This window comes from Battus philenor, unplaced genomic scaffold (assembly GCF_028537555.1).
Source record: "Battus philenor isolate CCGP_79_NKW_IND1 unplaced genomic scaffold, ilBatPhil1.0.hap1 SCAF_4, whole genome shotgun sequence".
Classification (NCBI taxonomy): Eukaryota; Metazoa; Arthropoda; class Insecta; order Lepidoptera; family Papilionidae; genus Battus; species Battus philenor.
The window spans coordinates 11,110,761-11,126,094 of NW_027181704.1; the positions used below are offsets into that span (position 1 = coordinate 11,110,761).

At 33.5% G+C, this 15,334-nt stretch overlaps 2 protein-coding genes across 2 annotated transcripts; both read left to right on the plus strand.

Moving 5' to 3' along the window:
- Nucleotides 1-44: 44 nt before the first annotated feature.
- Edem1 (ER degradation-enhancing alpha-mannosidase-like protein 2) lies at nt 45-8,686 on the plus strand. Its single transcript, XM_068771632.1, has 8 exons — nt 45-211; nt 282-578; nt 662-905; nt 1,486-1,636; nt 3,150-3,329; nt 3,891-4,147; nt 4,940-5,184; nt 7,787-8,686. Exons 1-8 carry the CDS (start codon nt 108-110, stop codon nt 8,508-8,510), a joined length of 2,202 nt encoding a protein of 733 aa, XP_068627733.1. The 5' UTR covers nt 45-107; the 3' UTR covers nt 8,511-8,686.
- Nucleotides 8,687-9,915: 1,229 nt separating this feature from the next.
- Nucleotides 9,916-15,012, plus strand: LOC137928987 (ribosomal protein S6 kinase alpha-1-like). The gene is made up of 6 exons (XM_068771996.1): nt 9,916-10,011; nt 11,600-12,408; nt 12,514-12,655; nt 13,192-13,293; nt 13,610-14,387; nt 14,840-15,012. The coding sequence occupies exons 1-6, from the start codon at nt 9,916-9,918 to the stop codon at nt 15,010-15,012; spliced, it is 2,100 nt and encodes a 699-aa protein (XP_068628097.1).
- The last annotated feature ends 322 nt before the right edge of the window (nt 15,013-15,334 follow it).

The window sequence follows — 15,334 nt, forward strand, 5'->3', positions numbered from 1 at the left end:
AGATTCTGATAAGATTGTCATTTGTAGTAATTGATTGCCAATTTGTAACTTCAGTAATGTTTTTAGTAGGTTTAATATATTAATATTTTAAGTATCTTATTTAGAAAATGATGAAGAAAATAATTTTTAGTTTAATTTATGCACTGGTTCTAATATGTAATCCTTGTGTATCAATAAGAAAGTACAGTAAAGAGGACATTTTAAAATTACGGTAAATAAAATTGTTTTAAAAATATTACAAATATCGTATTTACTTATTAACCAGTATATAAAAATTGTAGGGAAGAAGTTCGGGAAATGTTCCAACATGCATATGATAGCTATCTTCGCTACGCTTACCCATACGATGAGTTACGGCCTCTAAGTTGTGACGGAGTGGATACCTGGGGCAGCTATTCCCTTACGTTAATTGATGCTCTGGACACTCTCGCTATTATGGGTAACTATACAGAATTCAACAGAGTTGTTGATTTAGTTATACAAAGAAAGGACTTTGACACAGATATTAATGTTTCTGTTTTTGAAACAAATATCCGAATTATTGGCGGATTGTTAAGTGCTCATCTTCTCTCCCACAGGTAAGTGAAATTTTAAACATATGTGTTACAACATATGCTATATATTTTTTTGGAAAACATTATTTTGCTTTGATTACTTGTAGATCAGGTCTGAAGCTAGAACCGGGCTGGCCTTGTAATGGACCTCTGTTACGTTTAGCAGAAGATGTAGCTCATAGACTTATTGCAGCATTTGATACCACAACCGGTATGCCATATGGCACTATCAATTTGAGGTCTGGAGTACCACCAGGAGAAACAAGTGTCACTTGCACTGCCGGTGTTGGTACTTTTATAATTGAATTTGGAACATTGAGCAGGCTTACTGGAGATCCACTATATGAAGAGGTATTTTCAATTACAATTTAATTTATTTTACAAATTCATTACAATAACAAATAGTTCCCAAAATAACTGTAATGAATGTGTTAAAATAGCTTCTCATTTTAAAACTCCCAAACTTCTTTTAAAAACTAAGTATTACTAGCAATACAACCTTTTTGTAACATCAGTTATTGTATTAAAGTTAATTTTAATTATAATTTTCTATTGCTCTTTGATTTATGTAAATTTGTAAGATATGATATTAAAAAAAATCTTTACATTTAAATGCAATTGACAAATTTTTGGCCTATGTTAGTTTGACATCAATTTTTGAACATAAATATTGTTTATGGATAAGGATATACACAATTTTTATGTACAATATGTTAAATATGCTATAAATTTATTTTTGGTCATTGAGTATTGATGTTTGACTCTAGGTATTGCTGTATATAGCTTTACCGGGTTTGAGGTTGAGCACTGTAAGCACTTAGCTTTTTAATAACTTGAACGGGGGGTTCCCACTTTACTGCCATTACCATTATATCCATACTTTATTTAATGGAAGAATACTTATAATAGTAATTTCATCATTATTTTTCAGGTTGCCTACAATGCCTTAAAAGCGTTATACCATCACAGGTCACCCATTGGCTTGTTGGGAAACCACATAGATGTTATGACGGGCAGATGGACTGCACAAGATGCCGGTATAGGGGGAGGTGTAGATTCTTATTATGAATACTTAGTAAAAGGTAAATTACATAAATTATGCACTCAATATATTAAATAGGACAGATTAAAACCAATAAATAGTATTTAGAAGCGGTGTGGGGTAGGTCACAGGGCACTGAACAGATGGCCGCTGGGGCCTTGAGGTTTTGGACTTGACAACTGGCAAGCACGGCGTAAGACATTCATCTGAAAGGTTGATAGAAGACTTTTCTAAAGTCATTGAAAGATGAAGGTAGCTTCCAATCTTTGATCTCAGGCAGTAGACATCCTATGTCTGAAATAATGATAGTAATTCATTAGGAATAATATAACTAAAATTTGAATTAGAATGAAATGTTTGGAATGTTTTGAAATTAAAGTGTTTGGATTATAGCCCACATAGTTACTGTAGTGTTCTTTTTTAAGATATTTGTGTAAAATTGTATAAAAGCCCTCGAAAAAAGTAAAACCAAGAAACAAAAGAAAAAATTCTTAATTGATTTGTAAACCTCGAGTGCACAGAAATCTACAAATTTTTGTGCACCCCGGATTTTCAAATATTAATTAAAGTGACTAAGTACTGGGCAATCATTTGAAGATGAGTAGTGATATAGAATCAATGGTGCATTAATTTTAATTTTTTATGTCCAAATGGAGGTGATGTAGTAAAGAACTATTTTAATCTAAAATTGAGTAAAGTTTATAATCACACTCAGCACAAACAGTTTTTTTAAGTCACTTGAAATCCTCTTCCATCACTCAGACACCTTTAAGAACTTTTTGTAATCACAAATCAAATTTTGTATTTTATTCATGAAATTTATTATATTATACTATTAATACTGTTCTTAAGATTTCATTAACCCAATTACTCGCCTAGGCTGATTGCTGTTTATTCCTATGTAATAACGTAATCACAATCATGAATATAATAGTGTTAATGGTATAAGCTTATTTGCTTGTGGTAGTAAGTACCAAGTACTGTTGAACTGACTGAATGTTTGACTTGGAAACAATTTTTTTTTTCACACTATGGCATTAACAATTATTATAATTATAAAGTCATATTTTGTAAAAAGCACAATCAGTTTTAGTATTGCTTTTGCTCGCCTATTGGGAAAAAAAATTGAAGAGTTCTTTTCATGAGGGACTAACCATTTTTTAGATTAAAGTATTTTATTTTTAATTTTATATATATATTTAAAATAATTAATTAAAAAAATAAAATTAGTTTATTTTTATATATATAATTAGAAAAAAAAAACTTATCCTGAGGTGATACATATAAAAACCATAGAAAAAAAACTAGTGGAGCAAGAAAAAAAGCTGTAAATAATCATTTCCCAATGGTCTAGCTCATGTAATCAATCAATGAGTTTCTTATTAAAAAGTCGAGTTCACAGTGACCAGTTGTGAGCATATTTTTGAAAACAATGGTTTATTTTACTGTAGAGTGTAGTAAAACCTTATAACATCATTCATAATTAATAAGTTTCACAACTGTTCTGAATTATATTACATTGATTTTCATTTTTTAAATTATGTCAATTACAGGTGCAATACTATTAGAGAAGCCAGAATTAATGTCAATGTTTAAAGAGGCAAGACAAGTGATCGATAAATACTTAAAAAAAGATGATTGGTTTGTTTGGGCTACAATGTTGCGTGGACATGTTACATTACCTGTTTTCCAATCACTTGAGTCTTATTGGCCGGGTGTTCTTAGTTTAATTGGTAAGCAAACCATTTGAAAATATGTACTACTAGATATAATAAGCGCTGAAGCCTAAAGGTCCTTCAAAAACGTAGCATACGGACGTCAAAAGACGCTGGACGTATTCCGCTTTCAATAAATCTTATTGGAAATCTTTGGGGGAGGCATATGTCCAGCAGTGGATGTGAATGATGATTATAATTAGCTTTATTGACACACTATGTTTATTACTGTTAAACAATATTGGCTAATCTTTTTTAGGTTTGCTTAACGTCAAATGTTTAATGTACAAACATTCTTATTTATCCTTTGTTTCCAATGTTAATTTTTTTTCTCCACAAAAACTCTCCTCATTAACAAAGATTAGAAAAAATAAAATTTATTGAAATGAATTGGCAATTAATAACATATACATATTTACAATTTACTTATTCTAATTGGCTTCTTTACAAGGGAATGTGTACTTGATATCAGAATGGGTTATTATAGACGATATCATATTTTTGCATATTTTGTATTAGGTCATATATAATTAAAAAAAAATTGAATAGAGAAGTAAATAAAGATGTTTAATTTCGTAGGCGAAACTGACACAGCCATGCGTATAATACACAACTATCATAGTGTTTGGAAACAGTATGGTTTCACGCCTGAGGTGTATAACCTGGGAACAGGAGAAGCGTCATCTTCTAGAGAGAGTTACCCATTGCGACCAGAGTTGATTGAGTCGATCATGTATCTCTACAGGGAGACCAGAGATCCAATCCTGCTGCAGATGGGCGAAGACATACTCAGGAGTATACAACACAGCGCTCGCACGCCATGCGGCTATGCCACGGTACTTTGTTATACTTAATTAGAAACTTGCTCACTTAACATTGTTGTAACTATTTTTTTAATTTAATTATGAATGACGAATATCATTTTGTATTTGTCTGAAATAGTTAATACCAAAATATGTACAATTTATATAATTCATTAGTGGATAGGTAGAGGATATCTGGGAGAAATGTTCCCTCACAGTCAGTCTATATCGATGATTGTCACTATAGGAACATATATACTATGAACCATAGAGACAATGACAGAAATTATTATTATCAAACTAAACCGAGTGTCAGATCAAACTAAATGTATGTATTTCAATGTATGTACACCCTGAACTGCCCTCTCCTTTATGTCTCTCATCTCCAAAGGTTCTCTCTTGTACGTCTATATAAATTGTTTCTTTTTGTTTGTTATTATCTATGGTGTACAATAAAGTGTAAATAAAATTAATAAACTGATCAGTAGTAGCCTAGTGGTATAGGACTGAGACATACAATCACAGGCCTCAGGTACAGATTACAGGATTCAGGTACGGAATACAATCCCATATAATTCACACATTAGTTATATAGGATTGCTACTACTCACAAATAAGTTTACAGAGTATGGGTAGCAGCATCCTCTGTGTATTATAATACCACCGATGCAATCGCCAACCCGCTTGCCAAGCGTGAGGGGAGCCATAGATTATCTGTATCCTACATTAAATGAAAAACTACTCACTACAGAATGCTATTTACTAAGTTCAATTCCAGTAGCTACACAACTAGAAATATAGTTTCTTCATAAATTGTAATTTCAGATAAAAGATGTCAGAGACCACCGGAAAGAGGACCGAATGGAATCATTTTTTTTGGCCGAAACAACTAAGTATCTCTACTTGTTGTTTGACCCCGATAACTTCATCCACAACCCGGGAGTACATGGCACTGTTATAAATACTCCTAATGGAGAATGTGTTGTCGACCTTGGAGGATATATATTCAATACAGAAGCACATCCCATAGATCCATCAATGCTTCATTGTTGTCATGAGGCTAGACAAGGGTAAGGTTAATACTAGACCTAAACTTAGCTTAACTCATCAGCAGTGTGGGCCCATTCGGAACATTGGAACATTATTTTTTTTGTAATAATCAGATATTTTCCATAAAAACTGCAAAATCTTGAATATCAGTCGAACTATTGGTAATTGCTAAACATAAATGGGAGTAAAAGTATTTACGTCACTTGCCTCTGGATAATGTTTCCTGTGTTGTGTTACACCCTTTATTCTTGTATTTACTAAAAGCATACAAAAATGAAAGCATATCAAAATTATCACTTTCTAGTGTTATATTAATAAGAATATTAATCAATATTTTTTACTACTGGATGAATTTTGAAGTATTCTAAAGTATGACACTTAGTGGTTGCCTATTAAAATTTTTATTTGTTATTTAAATAATAAAACAATTATGTATAAAATTTATGACATGTTCTGTAGTGGCGGCAAAGTTATCCTCTGAAACGTGAATAAATAGCGCCACTTGTTCGCTATCGTTAAGGAATGTAAGGTTTATCATTTCTATAAATTAACCTTGTGGGCCACTGGTTTCTTCTAGATAAAGCCCCGGGATTCAATTCTTATACTGTGGTGTACTCATGATTATTACGGAACAATGTGCGGGTGATATGTAGCCTGTATAACGCTAACTTCTTCTATAGCACAGATTCCTAACCTTTTTTGAGTAGGCAGTTATTTATTTTACAAGAAAAAATTAGTTAATTATGACAATTTTATAACTAGTCACATATGAATAATTTATCATTATCTCGTCTCTCCCTCTCTCTCTATCTCAGAAAGTCGTGGTTATTAATTAATTAAAAATACAACAGCATATTTTATAAACATTTAATTCAGGCAAAGTGCTTCACAGACAGTTCTAAATATTATTAGTAAGTTCTAATCTAGTGTGTATTTTCTAATTAAAAAAATAGTTAACCTTATTGTCCTTTAGATAAATTAGCTATTCAAATAAAATATGTTGTATAAAAAATTAATGTTTTTACACTAGGGTAAAGACGCTAGTAGATGGCCACTTAACGCAGTTCCATTCCATTTGTAGGCATTCCTAGGTTGAATATAATTATATTTACTTAATTAAAATGTTATGTAATAGTTTGAACTCCACTTTATTAGGAACTTATGAACAGATAACTTCTAGCGAAAGAAATTTAGCAGAGTTTTTTAAGAAAGAAAAAAAACGAAAACTCTAGTAGATGGCCACAAAAAATTCAGTAGATGGCCACTTCCTAGCTAGTAGTTGCCCACCTCGTTTATTTTTGTTTATTAACACATGTGTCACGTGTTATACCACTTAATGAGTAAGTAAGTATGAAAAGAAAGAAAGAAAGAATGTAAAATTTATTTCTTTTATAAAAAGAATGAAAAATATGTAAGTAAGTACTTAATAAGTTTTTTGCAATTTTTCAATCATAGTTATAGGAAGTATTTCTGGCACATTGTACAGGTCTCTCGTTTACTGGTTTTCGTCGGCTCAACAACCCTTTTTCTCTAATTTGCTTTTTACTTTATTAAACCATTCTCTTATATTAGCAGTTGTCAAAGACACTCTTGAAGACGAGAGATTTTGGGATGTCCTTGTTGTTACATCTTTATTTCTTTTCATGAAGAGTCTAAGAAAAGTTTTTCCTGGCTTATTTTCATCGTTTAAAAACTTGCATTCTCGCTTAATGCCCTTAAGGTAACGTTGAATGCTAAAGAACAATTGGTCTGTCGATATGGGGAAACCAGCCTCAACGGAGTCGTACACCCATGTGCATATGTGCATATTGTGCAGGCGTACATCCTCAACTGCGTTTTTCATTGCATTCTCCTCATAACTTACAAAATTTGCTTTGTTTCCAGGCATCTAAAAGAAAAAATAATGTATAGGCCAAATAGGTATATTTTTAGTAGTTGGCCAAAATTGAAGTCAGTAGTTGCCCACCCGGCCCATTACTGAAATAAAAGAAGATAACACAAGTATTTTAAAGCTGTTTCAATGCTTCGTGTATTTCGGTCAAATTTAAAGATATGAATAAAATTTTACATATAAATTTCAAAACCTCGGTAGTTGCCCACCCCGGGCAACTTCTAATTTTTATTGAAAAATAGATGCCAGTAATGGTCCTCCCCCTCCGTTACTAATGTAAACAATCCGAATTCACTGAGTTCATAAAAAATCCTTGCAATACTTCTGCAAATTCCAAACGAAATAGTTTAGCGTATAATTGCAAGAAAATTCTTCAAAATTTGCAAAATACCAAAAGAATATCCTTAATAAATTACTTAAGAAATTACCTTGAATAACTTGGGACGCCGATGCTTAACAGTGAATATTCGCCATTTTGTAGTTACAGAGCTGCCAGCATTCACACTTTTATCTACAAACTATTAGATGGTGATACCATCTCATAAGCTAATAATATGCTAAAAACAATATTTAAAACTCTTATTTTTTAATACTTTGTATCAAAGTGGCCAACTACTGGCGCATGGCCATTTACTAGCACTTCTACCTTAGTAATATCTGTGCTAGTTAGCCATTATTTGTTGATTCATTCATCAGAAAGAATTATATGTGACATATAATTTTATTTGCAGGATTAACATCAGCGAAGTACACAGAATGTATCAAATTTTAGAAGAAGAAGACAATATTCACTTTATGACAATGATTGACGCTTCTATTAATAATACAAATGAAACATTGAAAAATTCTTCTGAAGCAAGTGATGACTATGTGGCAGATAACAACAATGTAACAGCTGACAATGCATCCGTTAGTAATGAGTCGGTTGACGAAAAGAAAAAATCGGAACAGGATGAGTTAATAAAAACGGAGACGAGGACTGGTTATGTTAACATAGATGGCACTGAAAGGGAAAAATCAAAAAATGATACTCTAAGTGACATTGTCAAAGAAAGAATTAACAGCTACTATGAAAAAACTAATGCTAAAGGAGAACAAGCATCGATAGAAAATGAAAAGGAACCGCAAAAGAAACCCGAGGGTAAAGTTGATATTGATGATATTATAGTCGCGCAGAGGCCAAAGGAGGAAAATTTAGAATTACCAAGTACAACAAAGGCGAAAGAAGTTTTAAAAATATTACCAAAGGTGATTCAAGATTTTCTCAATAGTGATTGGAAATCAAAGCCAAAATGTGAACCTCAATATATGTTAGAACGCATCCGCAAGGAAAACAAATATCCTGATCATCCAGACGTCCACAGATATGAGATGCTATTAACTCCTGCACCTTCATTTTTGCAAAGGATTTCTTTGGCTGGTGAATTTTTTAGTAAAAAACCATTAGAAATATAATAACTAGAGTTTTTATTTATTTATTGAAAATTTGTGGTATTGGTAAATAAAGAGAGCATATCCTATAATTTCATAACTTGAAAATCGATTAATCATAGGAAGAACTTCTGAATAAAATTTGTGATAATTTATATTAACAAGGCTGTTTTGGTTATTATCTTCCTGATGTTTACATCCTTGTTGTTGTTAATTTTAAGTGATATATATTTTTTTCGTATATGTTTTTACTTAGGAGTAAGTCCAGTATATATTTGATTTTCAAGTTAGTGTGGTATTAATTGAAGTCAACATATATAAATGTTATTTTCAATTCATTTTGTTAATAATGCAATAAAAGACTGAATGTCAAAATATGGTCAGTGTTTTCTTTAATGGATGGAATTTATCTATGTCGGTACTTAGAAAAAAAAACTGTACTTTTAATATTTCGTAAATATGTCAACAAATGCCAACTGTATTCAAAGAATTTTAAAACTAATATTTAAATGTTAAAAGTTATTGATTAAAATAATACATTGCAGTGATTATATGTGCAACAGTTATGATTCGGCAAATTGCAAATTTTAATATAAGAGTAATGTTTCTACCGACGCAATCTTTGTGCGCATGAAGGTAGATAAATCAAAGAACAGTAAATTAAACAGAGCCTATATCTATCATGTCTAGTATGTTTATTAATTTTGTAACAAAGCCTTTGTTTACGATGGTCTCATAAAAAGGAGAAAAGTTCAAGGTCATCCACAAAGGAACAGCGAAAGTTGCGCTCGGAATCGATATGTGAGATCGAATCATGAGGAGATAGGCAGAACAACTAAGGTCACTGACATAGCGCGAAGAACTGCTTTTCTGAAGTGGCTATGGGCGGGGCAACCCTCACTAGGTGGGCCAACGACATTGTCAAGATCTCGAAAGGTCCCTGAATATGGCAGTACAAGATCGGTCACGACGAACGAGGCGATCTTTGGGGAGAACTATGCCTAGAAGTAGTTTTGTATCGGTTAAAGTTATAATGATAAAGAGCCATTTTAACGACCTTCAATATCATTTCGAACAATAGCTTTTAACGGTATGGTAAAAATATATATGTATTCAGGAAATCTTAATATTAATATTTGCTTTCATATTACGTCATGAATAATCATAGATTTAAAAACATTTTAATTTTATTAACTTTTTGTGTATCTGCTTTTCAATAAGAAGAATATACGTTTGTCAACGTCAAACATTTGTCATTTCATAGCACCAAAATGTAAAGAAATCTAAATTATATTACGTGTTTTTCTCTTATAAATACCAAAATGCATTTAAAGCCGCTTCCGAAAAGTCCGTCGCCCAACGTTCTGACTGTCGTCAGAAATTGCGTCGCAGGGAAAATCCTAGTTCTTAATTTCATGTTGATCTTATCATGACCGAATTGAAATCAACTCCATCGGAAGAAAACACATTAGCTTCGAAAGGATATAAACTTTTAAAATTTTTAGGAGAGGGCGCTTATGCTAAGGTAATGTTGCCTATTAGTATTTAGCAAATGAAATTAACGTTTTAAATTATCATATAGTTTATATTTTTAATAAGTGAGGAACTCATGATGGATTTGTATTTTAATATGTAATAAAAACATTTAATTAATTTAGTACTTTCACTTGTTACGGTGCAATTTTATTACGTGTATAATACAGATTACATAATAGATGTAAAAATAGCCACAGCCTTAGTTTTTTAATGGAATCACGCGTTATCTTGCGGAAGTCCATCCTAAGTAAGAAAAGGACCAATATTAAGCCACTTCCGCACATGCAGTGGTAGTCGTGCAACAAAGTACACCGCCCGTCAGCCCGCTGATAAAAACACAGTCTCTGAGTTTGACACTAATCGGTGTAACATAGCTCCTGAAGATGCCCCGTGGAAGGGTGAAACACGTGTTGAGTGAATTAACGGTGGCAGTTGTGTAATTCGCATTGTTTGCCGCATACGCATTTATCAGCGGGCTGGCGAGCGGTGCACTTTGTTGCACGACTGCCACTGCATGTGCGGAAGTGGCTAAATATTGGTCCTTTTCTTACAGCCTTAGTTATTTAGTAATTTCCGGCCAGTAATCGATGATATCGTTAACGATATAGATGAATATTATGAACTTGAGGAAGCCCTTGAGCCTAGTCACAGGAGCGACCGCTAAATCGATCTAAGAGTTTGGCGGCCTCCCAATCTGGTGAAATTGCAGTATGTAGAGATCCGGACCGAAGTCACTGGGAGGCAACAGTGTAAACTAGGTCATATTTAAATTATCATCCTTTTAAACAGGTATATTATAATCTGATAGTTAACTAGCGGAACTCGAGCGAATCTCGCTATATATAGAAAAGAAATATAATTAAAAGAATAAAGTTATTATCAAAGTACGCAAATGTTGATAAATCAATTGTTGAAATCACTTTACTCACTTTTCATATTGTAAAATAACGGTCTGTAATATAGTTGGCGCAGTGTAACCGTCAAGCGCAGATGAAAAAGTGATTTTATTCATCCTTAAACATTTAATAGTAAAAAAAGCAACGTTTATCATCATTATTTTAGCCAAATGACACGTGATGCGCTAGGGCTTCCTCCAGGTTTTTTCTAACAGACCGATTGAAAGCGGTTTATGTCCAGCGTCTACCGATGATCATTACAAGGTCCTCTACCTACGTGGACATCTTACGCTGCGTTTGCTAGTCCGTGTTATCCACTCTTAAATCTAAAGACAGTCATCTGTTCTGCGTGGTGTGTGGATCTCCCAATTCCGCTTTAACATTTCAATCCGTTGGGCTATGTCGGTCGCTTTTGTTTGTCTACCAATCTCCTTAGTTCTGATACGAATAATCTCGAGCGTAGTATTTTTAATGGACTAACTTGTAACTTGTGACTTTGAGCTTGTCAACGAGGTTGGAGTAAGAGACTGCGTTTCTGCTACGACCACTTGTTTTGGCTATGATTTATTACAAGTAACACACATTTGTCGTAAACTTGTCATAAGGCATCTAGGGTACTGGACGAGGAGATCTTTTGTAGTTCGTCCGAACGCTGTTAATAATATTCTTTTTTATTTACAGGTTTACTTAACCGAATATTCAAAAGAAAATAATAAGACAACGCTCGCTTGTAAGGTTATCGAAACTGCGAAAGCTCCAAAGGATTTTGTGATAAAATTTCTACCGAGGGAAATAGATGTTCTCATACGACTGAACCATCCTCATCTAATTCACGTGCACAGTATTTTTCAAAGGAAAACAAGATATTATATTTTTATGAGATATTCAGAAAATGGCGATCTATTGGGATATATTTTGAAAAATGGTTGCGTTTCAGAGAATCAGTCACGGGTGTGGCTGCGTCAATTAGCTTTGGGTTTACAGTATCTGCATGAATTAGAAATAACTCACAGAGATATAAAGTCAGAAAACGTTCTTTTAACGGCAAATTTTAATGTTAAGCTTTCGGATTTCGGTTTTTCAAGGTTTTGCGTCGACGATGACGACCAACCAGTTCTAAGTGAAACGTACTGCGGCTCTATGTCATATGCTGCGCCGGAGATTTTGCGCGGTAAGCCATATCTGCCGAAGCCTACGGATTTATGGTCTTTAGGAGTAGTGTTATTTGTTATGTTGAACAAGTCGATGCCCTTCGACGACACTCGTATGAAAAAATTGTATGAGCAGCAGATGGGCAAGAAATACAGATTCAGATCGCGAGTTGCAAGCATTCTCTCCTTGGAGTGCAAGTCTGTTGTCAAACATCTGCTCGAACCGGACCCCGGACTTCGCTACAACTCCAGTCAAGTTCTGAAGTCTGAATGGATTGCTATGGACAGTAGACTTACCAGTAAGTTTTTGCCAAAAATTAAACAATTTATTAGTGCAATATTTAGTTAATTTAGGAGATTACTATTGAGATTTACAATCAATCTTGGAGCAAAATTAAATCATATTGTTTAATTATCACGATAATTAATGAAATGAATCGAAACCTTTGCAGCTTTGAACGCTATAGAAGAAGCAGCTTTAAATAGAGCAAAAGAAGGACGTAAAAAATTATCGGAAATCCACAAAACTCCTCCAAAAAGACAGGGCGATATTTGGGAAGACACACAAAGAGCTTCATCATACAGAGTAATTTTTATATAATGTTTTTATTATATAAAATATTAATAATTAGTAACTTTGAACTTTTACTTGTGTCTAATTAGATTATTATAATTATTTTTAGGCTAGTGAAATGATAAAATCTTTGGCTACAATAACAGCAAAACAAAAGAAAGAATAAATGGAGGATAAGTCTAAGGTAAGAACTTATCTTTTTGGTAAAATATGACACTTTCAAGTAAGAAAAGGACCAATATTTAGCCACTTACGCACATGCAGTCGTAGTCGTGCAACAAAGTGCACCGCCCGCCTGCCCGCTGAAAAATGCGCATGCGGCAAACAATGCGAATTACACAACTGCAGACTCTGTGTTTTTGGTACTAATCGGTGTAACATAACTCCTGAAGATGCCCCGTAGAGGGGTGAAACACGTTTTGAGTGATTTAACGGTGGTAGTTGACTAAATATTGGTCCTTTTCTTACTTAGGATGGACTTCCACAAAATGATGTCTAATTCCATGACACTTTCAAACATAAAATTTTTATTTTTGATTCGTTAACAGATTTTGGACAATGATTTGAGACTCTCAGGCTCTGAACAATTGACGCTGGCCAGTCGTGGCTACAAAATTATTAAGAAAATTAATGAAGGATCCTATGCAAAGGTATGTTTAATTATTAACACTAAGTTTCATAAAGGGATTCAGGTGACAAAAAATATAGGAGTTTACAATTTCTATGTGGGGGTCAACGAAAATTTATCGGCTTTCGATAGCGAAAAATTAAAAAGTCGGTTTGAATGCACCTATTAATGTAGACAATAATATTTTATGAAGCTTAGCGAATATTGTTTGTAAACACTTGCTAATCTTTATTCAGTTCAAAGATTTGGGAATAAAATAGAAATATAGCTGCAGGTTAGTCACCGGATCCAGCTCTTTTAGTTAAGAAAACTATAATTTATGCTTAAAATACTTTCAGGTCTACCTTTCGGAGTACAGGAATCCCACAAAAAATGACAAATTAGTGATACTAGCATGCAAAGTAATCGACACCAACACCGCTCCCAAGGATTTTGTTAAGAAATTCCTGCCGCGAGAAATTGATATGTTAATAAAATTGAACCATCCGCATCTGGTTCATACGCATAGTATATTTCAAAGAAGATACAAATATTTCATTTTTTTAAGATTTATGGAGCACGGAGACTTGTTAGAATATATATTACAGAATGGGGCGGTGCAAGAGGATCAGGCGAGAATTTGGACGAGACAGTTGTCCCTCGCGATACAGTATATGCACGAATTGGAAATCGCGCATAGAGATATAAAATGTGAAAATGTTCTGCTCACAGCGAACAAGAACGCGAAGTTGTCAGATTTCGGCTTCGCTCGCACTTGCGTCGATAAAAAGATGAAAGACGTCCACAGTGAAACTTTCTGTGGTTCTTTATCTTACACCGCTCCGGAAATCCTTCACGGCTGTCCATACTTCCCCAAACCGACGGACATCTGGTCTTTGGGTGTTGTGGTGTACGTGATGTTAAATAGAGCAATGCCTTTTGAAGACAAACACATCAAGCAGTTGTATCAAGCGCAAATGAATAGAAATTGGAGATTTAGATCTCGCTATATAGAGACACTTTCTGATAACTGCAAACGTCTAGTTGCCTTAATGTTAGAGCCGAATTATCAAAACAGAATAAAAGTCGAGCAAATAATAAGCAGTGAATGGATTGCTATGGATTCTAGGTTATTAGGTTGGTTTCATCTAGTTTATAATTATTCTTTTATTATTAAATAATACATAATAGTAAGTTCACAATCGCTCAACGAGCCATAGAAATATGGTTGGTATTTCTCTATGAGATCGAATCATTAATAAGTCCGTAGATGAACGAAAGTAATCTACGTAACGCAGTTGATAGGCATATAGAAGTGGTAGTGGGCAAGCTACATAGGGTGAAGAACAAACATCCGCTGGACCCTCAAACCTCTGGAGTGGAGACCGAATAGTGCATGGTATTGTTTCTAAAGATGTTAATGCTGTTAGCCCTAAGGCTTTTACAGCTTCGTCGGTACTGTGTTCACGGAGCGGCAGGGTCCGTGAACTAGATTAAATAGTGCTTAGGACGGTCACTCACAGGCAGTGTACATTCTACGACTGAAATGATAATGATGAAGAATACATAATACTTATTTTTGTATATAGAATGGACACCACAAGAAACGTTAGCTTTTAAAAAAGCAAAAGAGGAGAGAAATCATTTGCAGAAGAAATTAGAATCTACAGAATTAATAAAAGCGGAGAAGGAGACCTGTTTGCCCGAGAAGTCTTTGGTGGCCAATTCTATAGATGTCACTGGTTCCACTTCTTCTTGGTAAAAAAATATTTGCTTATGATTACAAGTAATTATTATAATTATGATTTAGATTACTGTTTTTAGCCAATTCAGATATTACTGAAGGCCATACTAATATTCATGCAAAGGTCCAAGCTAAACCTAAAAAAAATCGTTGTGTATTATTATGTTAATTACAGTTGAGATCTGTTTTACATCACTTCGAATAAAATCCTTACCTTTTTCAGAATGTTCACCTTTCCGTAAAACATTAGAAGACTTCAAAAATTTAGTAAAAAATAAACTGCTATTTAATAATAATGTTTGTATGATAATTTAATAATAAAATAAGGAATTTTTACGTG